The sequence below is a fragment of the Schistocerca nitens genome, chromosome 2 (assembly GCF_023898315.1).
Source record: "Schistocerca nitens isolate TAMUIC-IGC-003100 chromosome 2, iqSchNite1.1, whole genome shotgun sequence".
In the NCBI taxonomy this organism is placed as follows: domain Eukaryota; kingdom Metazoa; phylum Arthropoda; class Insecta; order Orthoptera; family Acrididae; genus Schistocerca; species Schistocerca nitens.
The window spans coordinates 483,278,010-483,296,859 of record NC_064615.1 but is presented as its reverse complement, the minus strand read 5'-3'; the positions used below and the strand labels follow the sequence as shown (position 1 = coordinate 483,296,859).

General features: G+C 40.4%; 1 protein-coding gene across 2 annotated transcripts in view; it reads right to left on the bottom strand.

Moving 5' to 3' along the window:
* LOC126236416 (extracellular sulfatase SULF-1 homolog) overlaps positions 1–18,850 on the bottom strand; it is a 799,264-nt gene that overhangs the window by 77,881 nt on the left and 702,533 nt on the right. For both annotated transcript variants that reach the window (XM_049945711.1, XM_049945712.1), the window contains exons 11-15: positions 17,602–17,813; positions 10,960–11,104; positions 10,629–10,769; positions 10,083–10,308; positions 4,467–4,649 (exon numbers count right to left, since the gene is read on the bottom strand). In XM_049945711.1, coding sequence (XP_049801668.1) covers positions 4,467–4,649; positions 10,083–10,308; positions 10,629–10,769; positions 10,960–11,104; positions 17,602–17,813 — 907 coding nt within the window. The remainder of the gene's footprint in view (positions 1–4,466; positions 4,650–10,082; positions 10,309–10,628; positions 10,770–10,959; positions 11,105–17,601; positions 17,814–18,850) is intronic.

Here is an 18,850-nt window from a genome sequence, read left to right as displayed (position 1 = left end):
TTCTTTGATCATCAGCAATGGGGCTATGTTTTGCAGCAAGTACTCCCCATATGGAGAGGGTGGCTGCAGTTGTTGCGAATGGGATTCATCGTGAAGACATGTGACCAAACAGAAACACCAGAAACAATGCACAGGAGGTGAGATTCATATATGCAGATGACATTGCCTTCGCTGCTCAGGAAACAACATTTGAAGAGGTTGAAAGAAAACTGACAGAGGCCTTGGAAACCTTTGGGGACTACTGTGTGGAAAATTTTCTGTGACCTTATGCAGGAAAAACTCAAGTATGCACATTTCACCTGCATAACAGAGAAGTCACAAGACAGTTGGAAACAGAATGGAGATGGGTTAGACTACACCACTGCACCAACCCAAAATACTTGAGAGTCAGCCTAGACCATTCTCTGCCATTTAAAAACATTGCACTGAGCTTATAGGAAAATATGTGCAGGACTCTATATTGTATATAACCTAACTGATCAATGTGAGGAGAACAGCCTGAAGTTCTTTGATCATCAGCAATGGGGCTATGTTTTGCAGCAAGTACTCCCCATATGGAGAGGGTGGCTGCAGTTGTTGCGAATGGGATTCATCGTGAAGACATGTGACCAAACAGAAACACCAGAAACAATGCACAGGAGGTGAGATTCATATATGCAGATGACATTGCCTTCGCTGCTCAGGAAACAACATTTGAAGAGGTTGAAAGAAAACTGACAGAGGCCTTGGAAACCTTTGGGGACTACTGTGTGGAAAATTTTCTGTGACCTTATGCAGGAAAAACTCAAGTATGCACATTTCACCTGCATAACAGAGAAGTCACAAGACAGTTGGAAACAGAATGGAGATGGGTTAGACTACACCACTGCACCAACCCAAAATACTTGAGAGTCAGCCTAGACCATTCTCTGCCATTTAAAAACATTGCACTGAGCTTATAGGAAAATATGTGCAGGACTCTATATTGTATATAACCTAACTGATCAATGTGAGGAGAACAGCCTGAAGTTCTTTGATCATCAGCAATGGGGCTATGTTTTGCAGCAAGTACTCCCCATATGGAGAGGGTGGCTGCAGTTGTTGCGAATGGGATTCATCGTGAAGACATGTGACCAAACAGAAACACCAGAAACAATGCACAGGAGGTGAGATTCATATATGCAGATGACATTGCCTTCGCTGCTCAGGAAACAACATTTGAAGAGGTTGAAAGAAAACTGACAGAGGCCTTGGAAACCTTTGGGGACTACTGTGTGGAAAATTTTCTGTGACCTTATGCAGGAAAAACTCAAGTATGCACATTTCACCTGCATAACAGAGAAGTCACAAGACAGTTGGAAACAGAATGGAGATGGGTTAGACTACACCACTGCACCAACCCAAAATACTTGAGAGTCAGCCTAGACCATTCTCTGCCATTTAAAAACATTGCACTGAGCTTATAGGAAAATATGTGCAGGACTCTATATTGTATATAACCTAACTGATCAATGTGAGGAGAACAGCCTGAAGTTCTTTGATCATCAGCAATGGGGCTATGTTTTGCAGCAAGTACTCCCCATATGGAGAGGGTGGCTGCAGTTGTTGCGAATGGGATTCATCGTGAAGACATGTGACCAAACAGAAACACCAGAAACAATGCACAGGAGGTGAGGTACAGAGCTTCACACCACAATGGTAAACCATAACTTTGACTTTTCCAGAAGGTTATCCTCCTTAAAAGTCAGGATGAAAGTGCTGGTATCAGTGGGATTGTCCTTACGATCTCTCTTGACTCACTGGACAAAATGAAAACTGTACTGTGCCAGATTAATCTTGAGTTTCTTGTCAGATTGGAGGAGGAGAACACTACAGAAGATAATGCTCTGGATCATATTTAAGGAGTGATGCTCACTGGTATGTCTCCTAAGCATTTGCAGCTAACACAAAGGGAAGTTGAGTGACTGGCAGAACAGGGTTTAATCAGGAGGGAACCAGATGGCATTTCAGTAAGTGAGTCAACTTCACCAAACTTATCTTTGATATGTAAAAAAGAAGTGGTTTGGCAGCAGCAAAAGTCTCCCCATCTATCCTGGAACAAACCAAGTAATGGGAAAAGGTTTTCACCCCACACTGGCAGGTCCAGCCTTCCTCTCAGTGGATGGCCAGGGAGGGGAAGGCCGAGGGCACAAAAGAAGGAGCAGAGAGAGAATGATTGCTGTCTGAAGAGACAGCTGCAGAAGAGCAGCCAGAAGTATGAAGCTTAGCATGCTTCATGTGCAGAGTGTCTGGCCTGTTACCACCCACTCCAATCAGGGACTCACGCTGCTGCAATACCCAGCTGCAGCAAGGGCTGCCTGGTGCGATGGTCGTTGCTGGGATTTCCAATGACCACAAGAGATAAGCAACCTCTCCTAGGCATACACGAGGTGGTGAATAGCTCAGGTACCAGGAATGATTCCCTGTGTTGTAGAAGGCTCAGTGAGATAGGTACATAACAGCTCCACCCCACAGACTGGCTATTTGTGCTAGTGACCTAGCAAGGGGGGAGGGGGAGGAGAGGGGCCTGAGAGGAACCCTTGTCAGAGATACTAGGGAGGGAGTTATTTGCCAAAAGGCTCATTCTATGGAAACAATTTAGAAAGGGAGGTCAAACTCCATTGGGCAGAGACAAGCAGCAGCAGGACTAGAGAATTACTAACCAGTATGCTAGCTGCTGTTAGCACCACAACACAAATGGCTGCATTTTGAATGACTGTGAAGCATCGACTGCCATTGAACTGTATCACTTTGTGCTCAGCGATAAAACACCTCTTCACTACCCTTGACGACCATCATCTGCGAGTATGGGGGTAACCTTAGGAGAGGTACATCATACCAGTGTTTTAGACACACACAGTAGTGTTGCTCCTGGTGTCATGTTGTGGAGAGCCATCTGAGGCAACTTCAAGTCATTGCTGTTGCTGGAAAGGATTGAAGAAACTCTGAAAGGCAATTTTCAACAGAACTATGCTTGTCCACACAACATGGGCATCTATGAAATATCTGCACGATGTTGAGATACTCCCATGGCCAATAATATCCCCAGATCTGTCCCCAACAGAACATACATGGGACTAATTAGGACTTTAACTCAGTCCCAGTGCCATTATCCAAGATATCAAGGAGCAGATACAAGAGTTATGGGGCAGATTACCTCAGGATGGCTTATTACCTCAGGATGGCTTTACGACACCCTTCTCAACTAAATTAGTGTGTGCATCCAGGCCATGAGGGATGCAACATCATAATGATAATTTGACTCATACTGCCAAGTTCTTTGTAAATATGAGTTGATATCACAGAAGCTCTTAACCCCTAAAGTCTCATTTCATTCCCTCCTCCCTTTCTGGGTGCTTCACTTTTTGGTCAGGCATTGTATTTATATATAGCAAAGAACACGTATGCAGGATTTAAATTTAATATGTTAGAGGCCCAAAATACTTATTACATACAATTATAGTTTGCAAAGTGCTGGTTATTAGCTGCTTTATATGATGAGTAACGATCTATCCTCCTCATAATATTGTTATTCCTTCCTGGACTTCTGACTGTTTAACATTACATTAAATTATATCATTGATAATGTCACCACAGATGGAGTACAAGGTAAGACTGGAAAATGTTGGGGCAGAGAATTAGTTGTGGCCTTTTCAAAGGAATCATTTCACTGAAATAATTTAGGGAAACACAAATCAGGATGGTTAGATAGGGGTTTGAATCCCATTTTGTACTAAATATAATCTAGTATCTTAAGTGCCTCTATCAGTACAGTTTTAAGAATTATAGACAATGTTGTATTCAACTGTGTGCGTGTTTCTTAGATGAATCTACAATCTTCTAAAAAAACTTGTAATTCATATTACAGAATTTGTGATTTTTTCTAAGTGAGCTACAAGCTTTCAGAGCAAAAATCTTCTTTTAAACATAAGCACACTTCTGGAAAAAGTGAGAAGAAAACATATTTTCCATTTCCCATACAATTAGAACAATGTCAGCTGTATTTTTAGATTACCAAGAATTTTCATTAAACTTCTGTATTGAAGCTTGACTTCTCCAGAAAGTGACATTTTTTCTTGCTACACTCATCTGAAATAACGCACACATTTATTCATTCAGTATGTCATAGAATATTCTTGAACCTGTATCTCGGAAGCAAAAGTTAAAAGTTGCTTGCAAAGTTTACATATATTTCTTTACAAGCAACATTAACATTGGGGAAAGAAAAAAAAAAAAGGTACCAGTTTTTAATCCTCACATCTGCATGCCAATGCTTAAAGGATGGGCAGATATGTGTTATGAATTATCGATTTACTTAATTTATGATAATAATGTGAGACTTTTATACTTACATATGCCTATGAACTTTAGTTAACATGTTTTGGAGTCTACATGTACTGTTCATCTTACATTTCATAACAATACAAATGCAAATTTTCATGTCTCACCTTTAGCACACTGAGTTCTTGCTTGAGCTCTCTGATTCGTTCTTCTATACTCTTACGAGATGAGCGCCATGCACGTGGATCCTCATAGACAGCATTTGTACAGTTGACGCTACCATTTGATGTCCTAACACAACCTCCAGGATAAAAATCTTGATGTGAATTATCATTGTTGCCTTGTGATTCCTGTAAGCAGACAGGATATGTTATGAAAACACAACCTGAGGTGTTTGATTTATTCCCTTTACCCAGCAGCACCAGAGACAAACACAAGCAGAAAGTCATGGCTGCCGCTTAGAAACAAAGATTGCTTCATCTGCCAAAAGATGTAAGAGGATTGAAAGAAATGAGACTTGGGATTGATTGTGGAAAACATAAAGGTTGTCTGAAGGAGAAGGATACAGCAGGATAGAAAGAAAGGCTAACCGACACCAGAATCGTCTCATCCTGTCCTGATGTCTCTCCAATGATTCTTGATCATAAGTAACTTTATAAGTCAGTCTCCTCTACTCCAGCACTCTTCTGTCACAAGGCACATAAACCTACACTCCAAAATTTCTTACGTGGGCTATGTTTCTGCCTATCTCTGCTGTTAGTTGTTAAGTTGGAATTTATCCTGCAGTCCAAGGCATAGTACATAAGCTATGTTCCATAGTAAATATCATTTACTGATCTACAGTTAAACTGCCAGAATCATTAGTATTACAATCTAAGCACTCAGGCTCAACTGTAAGAAAAAGAAAAGATGAAATTGTTCAAAACTTTCTTTCAGGATAAATTTCAGTCATCAGTTGCAAATAAATTTGATTATGCTTTACCATTTTGACAAATTAATTTAGCTTTAAAAACTTAGTATTACTTTAGCAGATGTTAGTATCTTCTTCATAGAGGGATAATGCCATGGTATGTCCAGAAACATATACATTTTATGTGATTGTGTTAAACACTGATTGACAATTTACAGTAACATAATCACATCAATGTATCTGAGCATAACAGATACATAGGTGTGATTATCCTTCTGTGAAGAATGTGTTGACATCTGCTAAAGTAATACTAAGCTTCTGAAGATGACAAATTAATTTGTCAAAACTGGTACAGCATAATAAAATTTATTTGCAACTGACAACTGAAATTTATCCTGAAAACATAATACTACAGTTGCTGAAAATTACAGTCATGAATAAAATAAAACTATTATTGTTATACATTGTAGTGATAGATGTTGCTATAATAGCAACATGTCTCACTTTCCGTTTACTAGACCGATGAAAGATGTATGTGTGAAAAATGTGACTTTAATTAGCAGCAGAGTAAAGAGCATTTGCTGTGCCTGGGTTTGTTGGAATTTATGTGCAGATATGAGAAGGAAAAATGTGGGCACAGTGCATAAAGTGATGATGGATATGTAGTTTGGACTGGCCAGTGAGGGGTCACTTGCATTTTGCAGTTGTGCTTTGGATTTCTGTGGACTCCAAGGAAGAAGGAGACCTGATGACAGTGGTCAAGCACCAAACGAAAATGAATGTTATATAGAGTCTACGCCAAACTATCTAGAGTTAAGTACGAACTTAGGATTTGGTGAAGCTCTGAAGCATCAGGTATGAACATGTTGTCTGAAAAGCTTTGTTAATTATTAATATTTGTTTCAGTGTACTTGGCGATTTTGGATTATTATAAGAAATGGAGCAAAGACTTTGCATTAAATTTTGGGTGAAAAATGGAATAAAGTGCTCTGAAACACTTGAAATACAGTGAGTCTGCTATAAGTAAAAACATGTTTACAAGTGGTACAAGCTCTTCCGAGATGGTCAAGAAGATGCCAATGATGAACCTAGTTCTGGACACCCCAGCACATCAACAACAGATGATAACATAAAAGCTGTGAAGCAAATTGTTTTGGAAAATCATCATATTACCATAAGATAAGTTGCTGAGGATGTTGGCATAATGGTCAGCTCATGTCAGGCAATTTTTCTGGATGTTGTGGGCATTAGATGTGTGTCGGCAAAGTTTGTTTCAAAACTTCTCAATTTTGATCAGAAGAACCATTGCATGAGCATCACTCAGGTGCTCTTGAATGGTTTCAATGATGATCCTGATTTGCTAAACAGGTTCATAACTGGTGATGAAACATGGGTTTACAATTATGACATCGAAACCAAAGCCCAATCGTCACAATGGAAGCATCCCACAGAGCCAAGACTGAAAAAAGCACGCCAAGTTCAATCAAATACCAAAGTTTTGCTCACCGTTTTTTTTTTAATTATTTTTTAAAATACTGTGGCATCCTACATCATGAATTTTTGCCTCAAGGTCATATGGTCAATAAGGAGTATTATATTTATGTTATGGGATGTTTGCGACAAGCAATACGTAAAAAAGTCCGGAATTGTGGAAAAACAATTCATGGCTGTTGCATCCCAACAATGGACCAGCTCAATCATTGTTGCTTGTGAGATATTTTTTGGCCAAAAACAACAAGACAATCATGCCTCATCCATTATATTCACCAGATTTGGCCTCCTGTGACTTTTTTCTCTTCCCAAAACAGAGGAGACCTATGAAAGGACAAAGATTTTCAATGATTGAGGAAATAAAAACTGCACCACTGGCAGTACTCAAGGCTGTACGAAAAAGTGCTTATGAAAAGTGCTTTGATGATTGGAAGAAGCATTGGCACAAGTGCATTGTATCTGAGGGAGATATCTTTGAAGGAGACAACATGAGTATTGATGAATTAATAAATATTTTTTCATAAAAATATAGAGTCACCTTACTGTTTGGACACACCTTGTATAAAATGCAGACTAGAGTGCTGGGGTCGGCAACACCTATATAAGACAACTAGAGTCTGGCACAGTTGTTAGATCAGTTACTGCAGCTACAATGGCAGGTTATGAAGATTTAAGCGAGTTTGAAATTGGTGTTATAGCTGGTGCCAGAGCGATGAGACACAGCATCTCTGATGTAGTGATTTTCCCATACATCCACTTCATGAGTGTACCGCGAATATCAGGGACCCAGTAAAACATCAAATCTCTGACATCGCTTTATCCAGAAAAAGATCCTGCAAAAACGGAACCAATGACGACTGAAGAAAATTGTTCAACATGACAGAAGTGTAAACCTTCCACAAATTGCTGCAGATTTCAATGCTGGGCCATCAACAAGTGTCAGAGTGCGAACCATTCAATGAAACATCACTGATGTGGGCTTTTGGAGCCAAAGACCCACTCGTGTATCCTTGATGACTGCACGACACAAAGCTTTACGCCTCACCTAGGCCTGTCGTCACCGACATTGGACTGTTGATGACTGGAAACGTGTTGCCTGGTCGTATGAGTCTCATTTCTAATTGTATCAAGAGGATGGATGTGTACGGGTATGGAGACAACCTCATGAATCCATGGACCCTGCATGTCAGCAGGGGACTGTTGAAGCTGGTGGAGGCTCTGTAAGTGTGTGGGGCGTGTGCAATTGGAGTGATACGGGACCCCTGATAAATCTAAATATGACTCTGGCAGGTGACTCATATGTAAGCATCCTGTCTAATCAACTGCATCCATTCATATCCATTGTGCATTCAGATGGACTTGGGCAATTCCAGCAGGACAATGTGACACCCACATATCCAGAATTGCTGCAAAGTGGCTCCGAGAACACTCTTCTGAGTTTAAACACGTCCACTCACCACCAGACTCTCTAAACATGAACATTATTGAGCATATCTGGGATGAAACTTCCTGGCAGATTAAAACTGTGTGCTGGACCGAGACTCAAACTCGGGACCTTTCCTTTCGCGGGCAAGTGCTCTACCAACTGAGCTACCCAAGCATGACTCACGCCCCGTCGTTACAGCTTTACTTCTGCCAGTACCTCATCTCCTACCTTCCAAACTTTACAGAAGCTCTCCCGCAAACCTTGCAGAACTAGCACTCCTGAAAGAAAGGATATTGTGGAGACATGGCTTAGCCACAGCCTGAGGGATGTTTCCAGAATGCGATTTTCACTCTGCAGTGGAGTGTGCGCTGATATGAAACTTCCTGGCAGATTAAATTAAGTTTCATATCAGCGCACACTCCACTGCAGAGTGAAAATCGCATTCTGGAAACATCCCTCAGGCTGTGGCTAAGCCATGTCTCCACAATATCCTTTCTTTCAGGAGTGCTAGTTCTGCAAGATTCGCAGGAGAGCTTCTGTAAAGTTTGGAAGGTAGGAGACCAGGAACTGGCAGAAGTAAAGCTGTGAGGACGGGGCGTGAGTCATGCTTGGGTAGCTCAGTTGGTAGAGCACTTGCCCGCGAAAGGCAAAGGTCCCGAGTTTGAGTCTCAGTCCAGCACACAGTTTTAATCTGCCAGGAAGTTTCATATCAGCGCACACTGCACTCCAGGGTGAAAATCTCATTCTGGAAACATATCTGGGATGCCTTGCAATGTGCTGCTCAGAAGAGATCACCACCCCCTCATACTCTTACGGATTTATGGACAGCCCTGCACGATTCATGGTGTCAATGCCCTCCAGCACTACTTCAGACATTAGTCAAGTCCATGCCACATCGTGTTGCGACACTTCTGCTTGCTTATGCGGTCCTACATGATATTAGGCAGGTGTACCAATTTCTTTGGCTCTTCAGTATATATTTAATAATTTATTACATGAAGATCACCTAACTACTACAAATATTTACATTACTGGTTTCAGAAAATCAATGTCTTCTCCAGATATGATAATTAATGCACGAACAGTTTCACCATGATGTACAAATTTAGTAATGCATACTGAACATCATCATGATGTTTGTATACATCATGGTGAAACTCTTTATGGATTATCGTATCTGAAGATGGCAATAATATGCTGTAACTCATATTCTGGTCACAACAAGGAAATTTGTGAGACTGTAAAGACTGTTATACAATAAAGACACACAGGGATATCTGCTTTATTGAATGAAGAGCATTATTTAAATTCTTCAGCCACTGTTTGTTGTTTTAAAATACAATACCTTACATTACATTACTTATTTTGGCGCTGAATTAAAACAAATACAAACCAACCTCAATATAGCTGGAAGAAAACATACAAGATCAGTGTGACCTGAAGAATCTTTTTATTTCGATTTCTTTATCATCACTGTGCAAAAAAGACAGGGAATGAGAGAACTGGTTACACTGTATTCAGATACATAATTTAGTTACGGGTAGATGTGAGTATCCTATTCAGTGAGAAATTTTGACAATCATGAGTTACTGAAGATCTAATTAGCATAAAATTTTCCTCAAAGGCAGGAAAGATTCTTTATGCTGGGAACTGAAATATTTGATTAAGAACCAGAGCACATTAACATATATACGAGTTTTAAATAAGTTTCAGTGTCTATCTTTCAGAGTTTCAGGAGAATAGAAAGGACGTAAGATTGTTGAGTGGAAGGAAAAGTGGCACCCAACCTTGGGTCATGTAAAGTACAAACTGCACGAAAACAAATAAAAATAACTACTGTTTGAGATCTCAACAATTGCTCCATATTTTCAACAATTCCCACCATTATATACACAATAATCATGATATTAAACATTCAGCTAAGTTTACAAACAATGAAAAGAAGCCTTACTGCACCTTTAAAGTAGAAATTTCATCCTCTATATCGGCCATGATATCAGTAAGTGTGTCAGCAGTGTCACGTTTCCTACGGGTATGCGTGTGATACTGTGCTAAGAGGCTGTTCAGAGTATCAGAATCGACAGCATTTAGAATCAACTGATGCCGAAGTTCTGGAGCAACACGTCTTCGTTGGCGTACTGGTGGTAACATCTTTGTCTTCATATCTCTGACCAGCTGTGCACTGACAGAACACACAAAGAAATACAGTGACTAATTATTTCATTGACTGTATACATCATCATTTATTGGAATGTAACAATACTCTGCAGCTTACATAAAAAAGAACAGAAGAAAAGTACCAGTTTAACATTCACTGGGACTGGGACATACGGGGCACCTATGTCTACATATACACTCCACAAGCAGTGCATGGCAGAGGGCGCAGTAGACAAAAATTAGATTTACACAATAATGAAACAATAACATAGTACATCTTATCTACATTCTAATAGCATCCTCTTTCAGTAGTGACTGTTATCATTTTTCCAAAATATGACTCACCGGGTAAATTGACGCTGGCCTCGTCTGTCATCACTTTCAATGTGTGTAAACATATGTCCTGAATCTGTGAAACATGTGCACTTCTTCCCAGGAAGTCTTGGAGCCAGGGAGGTCTGAAACTTGCATTTGTGCTTTCGCCACCTATTTCAGGAAGACAAGTCACCTGTCATAAGTTAAAAGCCCACATACTGTTTTCAGTTATTAATTTCTGTTGTTAAACAAGTCAGTGTATATAAGTGCTATATTTAATTAAATTCACTCTCTGAATGAAATCTTTTAAAAAAAACTTTAAACATGTGGCATAATATATATCTATATCTTCTGGGACTACCTGTTACCATCTGCAGTGCAGTGCCACTTCTGTCCGAGGTGACATGGGGCTTGCATTTCAGGTCTCTGGCATTCCAGAGCAAGTCGTTCTATTTTACTGTTTCCAACCACTGGCACAATTCTGTTGTCAGACTGCAAATCTGGTCCTTAAAAAAAATTAAAAATTATATTTCAATAATTTGGAAAAATGTTACTCACATGACATTTGACTATTCATATTACAATAAAGTAGTCAACTGTTGAGCACACCTGGCAGTAAGTGGTGTCATGTGTATAGCTGTCAATTTAACTCGACTGTCTGTGAAGATATACACCCTCATTCAAGTAAATACAACTCGCTGCAGCAAATGAGCAATGTGATAAAGTACATAGCCCTCATCTTTAGGCTTGCATCTATTATAATGCATAATTCCAATGAATAATGACAAAAATTCAGAGACAGGAATAAATCAGTATGAAGAACATTTTTGTTGCAAAATGATTTCAATGAACAAAATCTGGAATTTGTGCTTTTGTTGCAGTAACATTCAACAGGCAGATCTTCCGGTTCATGATATCTCTTTATGAACATTTTTAAAACAAATAATTCTTAATACAAGAACAAATATGCACCATATATTTCTGGAAATGCCTGGAAACTGATTGTAAATTTTTATTGTTATCAAATTTAAAGTAAATTATTCCTGAATGACTTAGTAGCTCAGTCACAAGTCAAATCAATAACAAAATTTTAGCATTTGTTCCCTGGTTTGTTCCAGAGTACTGTCAGCACCTAACATATTCAGTTCTGATGATACTTTACATATACAAAGAAATGTCACTCACAAAGTGATTAATCTTTCATGTTAAACTCTAGGTCCTCAATAAAAGCTAGGCGCATACTATCTCTAACAGGACCATGCATCATAGCACATTGTGATAGTTCAAAGTGGCAACTCGACAACATCATTTGCAGAAATAACATATGAGGTGCGACAATAAAATAATGAGACTGATTTTCTTTGCAAGATGTGACAACCCTGCAGGCTTGTGTAAGCACAATATCTTTGACCTTGGTCTATAAGCTGCTTCTAGTCCGAGCGGCACATCAATGCAACTGCTCAGTTGTGAGTTGTGCTGTAATAAGTGAACACATTTTTCTGTCTCTCATCATGGAAATGGAACCGCATAATATTGAACAATGGTATGACACTTCTTTTTGCATTAAATTGGGTGAAAACAAGATGAAAACTTACAGTAAGCTTCAGAACGCTTTTGGAGAGGAAGTTATGTCAAGAGCTAAAGTTTTTCATTGGCATAAAATGTTTAGTGAAGGCAGAACGAATGTTGAAGATGAAGACCGCAGTGGACGACCATCAACCTCACGGACAGATGTTAACTTGGCCAGGGTGCATGAACTCGTATGATCTGAACGAAGATTATCTGTGAAAATGATTGCAAAAGAACTGAACATCAATCGAGAAATGGTTCGTCTAATAATAACTGAAGTTCTTGGTATGAGAAAGACTTGTGCAAAAATGGTCCCCAAAAATCTCAACCCCAACAACGAGAAACACGGAAAACTGTGGCATCCGATCTGTTAGAGCAAATAGAAATCAGTCCAGAATTGTTGAGCTGTGTTATCACTGGTGATGAAAGTTGGTTTTTGGTACAATTCCAGAGACAAAACGCCAAAGTTCGCAATGGTGCTCAAAGGGATCACCCAGACCAAAAAAAGCTCACATGTCAAAGTCAAAAGTGAAATGCATGCTTGTGTGCTTCTTTGATTCCTAGGAAATTGTTCATAAACAGTGGCTGCCTCCTGGACAAACAGTTAATCAATATTACTACAATGAAATTTTAGAAAGACTTCGTAAAAGAGTTCTTCATGTCCATGCCAACATTGCTGATAATTGGATTCTACATCACGATAATGCGCCATCCCATACTGCTCTGTCAGTACAGCAATTTTTAACCTCAAAATGCATTTCAGTACTACCATGGCCACCTTATTCACCAGATATCACTCCGCGCGACTTTTTTCTATATCCAAAAGTCAAAATGGTGGTCAAGGGACACCATTTTCGAACAACATAAGATGTCCAAAAAGCTGTGACGAGGGTCTTGGAGGATATTACAGAAGATGAGTTCCAGAAATGTTACCATCAATGGCAGAGGCGCTGGAAAAAGTGTGTGCAATCAGAATGGAACTACTCTGAAGGAGACAACACTAAACCTGACTAAAACGGTAAGCAACATTTTTTTTTTCCACATCAGTCTCATTACTCTACTGTCGCACCTCCTATGTCACTTGATATGTAAATTGAAGGGGAAGGGGGGAGCAAGGAAAGGAAAGGGAAGGAACTAATGATATCAGCTGCATCGGGACTTCATGCAAAAGCAGTAGCGATGAGTGAAAATTTGGGATGGACTGGGACTTTAACCCAGGATGTCCTGCTTATGAGACAGATGTGTGAATCACTGTGCCACCCAAACATCATATTTACCACAAATGTGTGGGCTACCTCAGCACATTCCCAGGCTGGCTCCCATCTAGCACCACCTATCCACAGTTCCCATCAATGTCCTCCAAGCTCCCTAATTTTAGGTTCCTGCTGGAGGTTGAACGTAAATGTGCATCCATGCCAAAGGTTGTGGATTCATTGCCCACCAAGGTGAATCAAGTATATGAATGCATGGTATCTATTCTTTTGAAGAGTCTGCACGGCTAATGAAATTATGTTCTTTGTCACAGCATATACATATAGTCACACACTGAGTCTGTCTCAATTCGTTTGTGTGCCACTTGATGCCTATGTTAAGTGTTTGCCTTTCACCATATCATTGGTGAGCCACTTGTGAAAATGTTCACACACTGAAGCACTAAAGAAACTGATATAGGCATGCGTATTCAAATATAGAGACACGTAAACAGGCAGAATACGGTGCTGCAGTCGGCAACGCCTATATAAGACAACAAAAGTCTGGCGCAGTTGTTAGACCAGGTAATGCTGCTACAGTGGCAGGTTATCAAGATTTAAGTGTATGTGACTGTAGGCTTTCCCGGCGTAAGCTATTGAAGAAGGTTTCTCGGGTCTCCAGCTGGGTGGTAGCGCTGATATCTCACCGCATTTCGGAAAGTGTCATACTACCCATCTTCTGGCAAAGGGTCGAGATTCGTAGGGAGCAGGCTATTTATATGCGTGGTCACCCCTCTCCATTAGACCTCGGATGGCTGCGGTGGAGCAGCGGTATGCGCGCATTGGTGGGGATGACGGTTGCCCCCAGCAGCTGCGTTCGATTCTCGGTGTAAGCATTCTGTCTGCATCCACAGCAGAGGACATCGACGGGCGCGCTCCCAACAGATTGCCACTATCGCAGGGTTCCATGCTGCGCTGAGTTGGTATCCCTCATCTCTATTGACCAGATTGTCATGAATCATTATTTCTATGGATTCTTTGATAACGCTTTCCCAGAAGCCAAATGCTCGGCACAGTACCTTCGTGTTTTCGAAGTTGAAGATGTGTTCTTCATTTATGCTGTGTTCCGCTATGGCTGATTTTTCTGTGTGACCTAGTCGCACACATCTGATATGTTCTTTGCAGTATTGAGATATGCAGCACAGTGTTTGCCCAATGTATTGTTTTCCACACTCTCATGGTATGCTGTATACTCCTGGTGTGTTAAGGTTTAGCGCATCTTTGGCAGAACCTAGGAGTTCCCTCGTCTTTCGTGGTGGTTGGAGAATGGTTTTGATATTGTATTTGCCCAGAAGTTGTGCAATTTTGGCCAAGAGCGGACCCACGTACGGAAGGAACACGAGTTGTTTGTCTTCTTCCTCTTCAACATCATCTTCTGGGGTTCTCACTGCTTCCTTCTTCCTTTTAAGCGCCCTGTTGATCTGCGTTTCACTGTAGCCATTTTGTTGGAAGACTTCCCTCAGGTGTTGCAGCTTGGATGGCAGGCTGTCTTTGTCGCAGACAGCGCGCGCCCTATGTACCAGGTTGGTCAGTACTGTTTGTCTTTGTGCTGCTCATTCATGCAACAAGCTGCCACCATCCAGCATTCCTTCCATACCAACTCAGCGCAGCATGGAACCCTGCGATAGAGGCAATCCATCAGGAGCGTGCCCATCAACGTCCTCCACCGTGGACACAGACAGAATGCTTACACCGAGAACCAAATGCAGCTGCTGGGGGTGACCGCCATCCCCACCACCGTGCACACGCCGCTGGTCCACCGCAGCCACCCGAGGTCTAGTGGAGGGGAGTGACTGCGCATATAAATAGCCCACTCTCCGTGAATCTCAACACTTCCCCAGAAGATGGGTAGTATGACACTTCCCGAAACGTCGCGAGATATCAATGCTACCACCCGGCTGGAGACCCGAGAAACCGTCATCAAGATTTAAGTGTGTTTGAATTTGTTATAATTGGCGCATGAGCGATGGGACACAGCATCTCTGAGATAGCAATGAAGAGGGGATTTTCCCATACATATGTTTCGCAAGTGTGCCATAAATATCAGGAATCTGGTAAAACATCAAATCTCCGACACTGCTGCATCCGAAAAAAGATCCTGCGAGGACAGGACCAACAACGACAGAAGAGAATCGTTTAACGTGACAGAAGTGCAAATTGCTGCAGATTTCAGTGCTGGGCCATCAACAAGTGTCAGCATGTGAACCATTCAGTGAAACATCATCAATGTGGGCTTTCAGAGCCGAAGGCCCACTCATGTACCCTCGATGACTGCACGACAGAAAGCTTTATGATTTGCCTGGGCCCTTCAACACTGACGTTGAACTGTTGATGACTGGAAACGTGTTGTCTGGTCAGATGAGTCTCGTTTCAAATTGTATCAAGCAGATGAATGTGTATGGGTATGAAGATAACCTCATGAATCCATGGACTCTGCATGTCAGCAGGGGACTGTTCAAGCTGATGGAGGCTCTGTAGTGGTGTTTGGCTTGTGCAGTTGGGGCGATATGGGACCCCTGATATGTCTACAAATGACTCTGACAGGTGACACATACATAAGGATTCTGTCTGATCTCCTATATCCATTCATGTCCAATGGACTTGGGCAATTCCAGCAGGACAATGTGACACCCCACACATCCAGAATTGCTACAGAGTGGCTCCAGGAACACACTTCTGAGTTTAAACACTTTTGCTGGTCACAAAACTCCGCAGACATGAACATTATTGAGCACATATGTGATGCCCTCTAACGTGCCATTCAGAAAAGATCTTCACCCCCTCATACTCTTAGTGTTATAATTGGCACATGAGCAATGGGGCATAGCCCTTCAGGATTCATGGTGTCAATTCCCTCCAGCACTACTTCAGACATTAGTCAAGTCCATGCCATGTCATGTCATGGCACTTTTGTGTGCCTGCAGGGGCCCTACACGTTATTAGGTAGGTGTACCAGTATCTTTGGCTCTTCAGTGTATTATATACTTGCTGACTGGTATGTACTGTCAGTTCAATACCCTGGACTGTTTACATTCTTTTCTGTTCAGAGCCTTGCAGCTTCCTCCATTTTTAATGTCGCGGAATAAAAATGCTGGAAGATGTGCCATGGGCACATACCAATAGCTCTCTTGATAATGTCATTATTTAGGAATATGGCGAAAGCCTTATGGGCCAGATATGCAGGGAGATACAATTTTCTCTCAATTGCTGCTAATGGTTACCCTACTGCTGCTTAAGGCTTAGGTTGAGGTTATTCCACAGCACTCCCTTTCGTTTCTGGGAAGCTCACAGTGAGAGAAAAGTAATGTTATGGAGAATGAGCAGTTTAATTGAATATGCCATTGAAAAAGGATAAGTAACACAGTTTATTGCATTCAAGAGGGTTAGATCGCCACTTATTTTTATTTTCTGTACTTTTATCATCTTTGTGACCCAAGTAGTTAATCTTTGGTCACATCTACTGATGCTTGCTGAAGTACATTTCAAACTTCAGTTTATATTAAGAAATGACTTTCTCTACAAAATCTACACATGTCTCTAGCACTTCTAAAAACATTATACATGTGGGAAGTTCCAGATTCACAAAGATAAAAATATGTTAACACTTTGCATGAACTATGCTGCTTCTTAAAAACACAAAAACATAGAATGTACTCCAAATATTAGATAACCAAAACTATACAATCATATATATATTAGATTAATAGTCTCAATTATATTTTAGGTATTTATATGAATGCAGGGAATCACAAGTGTCAATATCACAAATAAATATCTTCAAGTTTTGTCTCAGCTACCTAAGGTGTAATAAAATTATTTCTAAAACAGTCACTATATGTTAATACAGATGTAAAATAACAGACATTGATAACGTTTTGAACATACCATAATTAATTACAATGTCACAAATAGAATTTGCAACCGGTTGACTGGAAATTTGTGACATTGTTATTGATAACAATACAAAGATGAAATCCTTCCTAGCAATGATTTATTTCAATCAAAATTTGCAATACAAAACTGACAGGAGAGGGAATTATCCGTTGCTCTTATGCAAGATGATGGCTGTGAGTTTAGCTTGTTAACCATACAGTTTCATTAAATCATGTCAATGACCAGCTCATCAACATATGTAATTACAGTAAGCACACACAATGAATATTTTCTGTAATAATGATACTCACTTGCTAGTATCGGAAGTTCTTCCAGTAAGCTGCTTTCATGAGAAAGTGGTAGCACATTTGCTGAATTATTGACCAAGAAATCATCTACTTCACTGCTCAAGACAGGTGGCAAAGTAGGCATCTCTGTTGTATGGCTGAAGATTCTTATTGCATCTGTTGTTCTGAGAGTGTCTTCTTGACGTGCAGCTTCTGGTATTTCTCGCCTCCCACTACTGTATAAATCATTACGTGTTACTGATAAAATCTCAGCTTTAAGGACAGAAGGTAAACATCATTCTATTAAGACATCAGACAACTTTCATTAATTCAGATTATTGTATTAAAAAGCTTCTGTTCATCAGAAGTATTTAGTCACACAGCTCAATAATGAAGCAAAATCCTGTTTCATAAGCAATTCAAACAATTCATGTTTGATAGATACTGACTCTTTTTTTTTTTTTTTTTTTTTTTTTTTTTTTTTTTTTTTTTTTTTTTTTTTTAAGGAAACAGTCTATTCTGGTAAAATTAATCCACATAAAAGATTTTGCTACAGTAAAATAATATTGTGCATTCACTGTGGTGTATGAATGACTATAAATGTTGTTTATTTATTTATGTTGTTCAGGAAATAATTTTTGTCACATTGTTTGTACATATGATATAGGACAAGAGGTAAATACAATTAATTTATGATTACAGTGGTCATCGTGACTTCATGACAAATACAATCAAAGTACATAACAATATAAACTGACATACTACATTGCTCATACATACACTATGTGATCAAAGGAACCGGACACTGGTGTAAAATGACTTACAAGTTCGTGGCACCCTCCATCGGTAATGCTGGAATTCAATATGGTGTGGGCCTACCCATAGCCTTGATGACAGCTTCCACTCTCGCAGGCATATGTTCAATCAGGTGCCGGATGGCTTCTTGGGGAATCGCAGCCCATTCTTCACCGACTGTTGCACTGAGGAGAGGTATCGATGTCAGTCAGTTAGCCCTGGCATGAAGTCAGTGTTCCAAAACATCCCAGAGGTGTTCTATAGGATTCAGGTCAGGACTCTGTACAGGCCAGTCCATTACAGAGATGTTACTGTCGTGTAACCACTCAATCACAGGCTGTGCTTTACAAACAAGTGCTTTGTTTGAAAGATGCAATCGCCATTCCCGAATTGCTCTTCAACAGTCGGAAGCAAGAAGGCGCTTAAAACATCAATGTAGGCCTGTGCTGTGATATTGTTGTTGTGGTCTTCAGTCCTG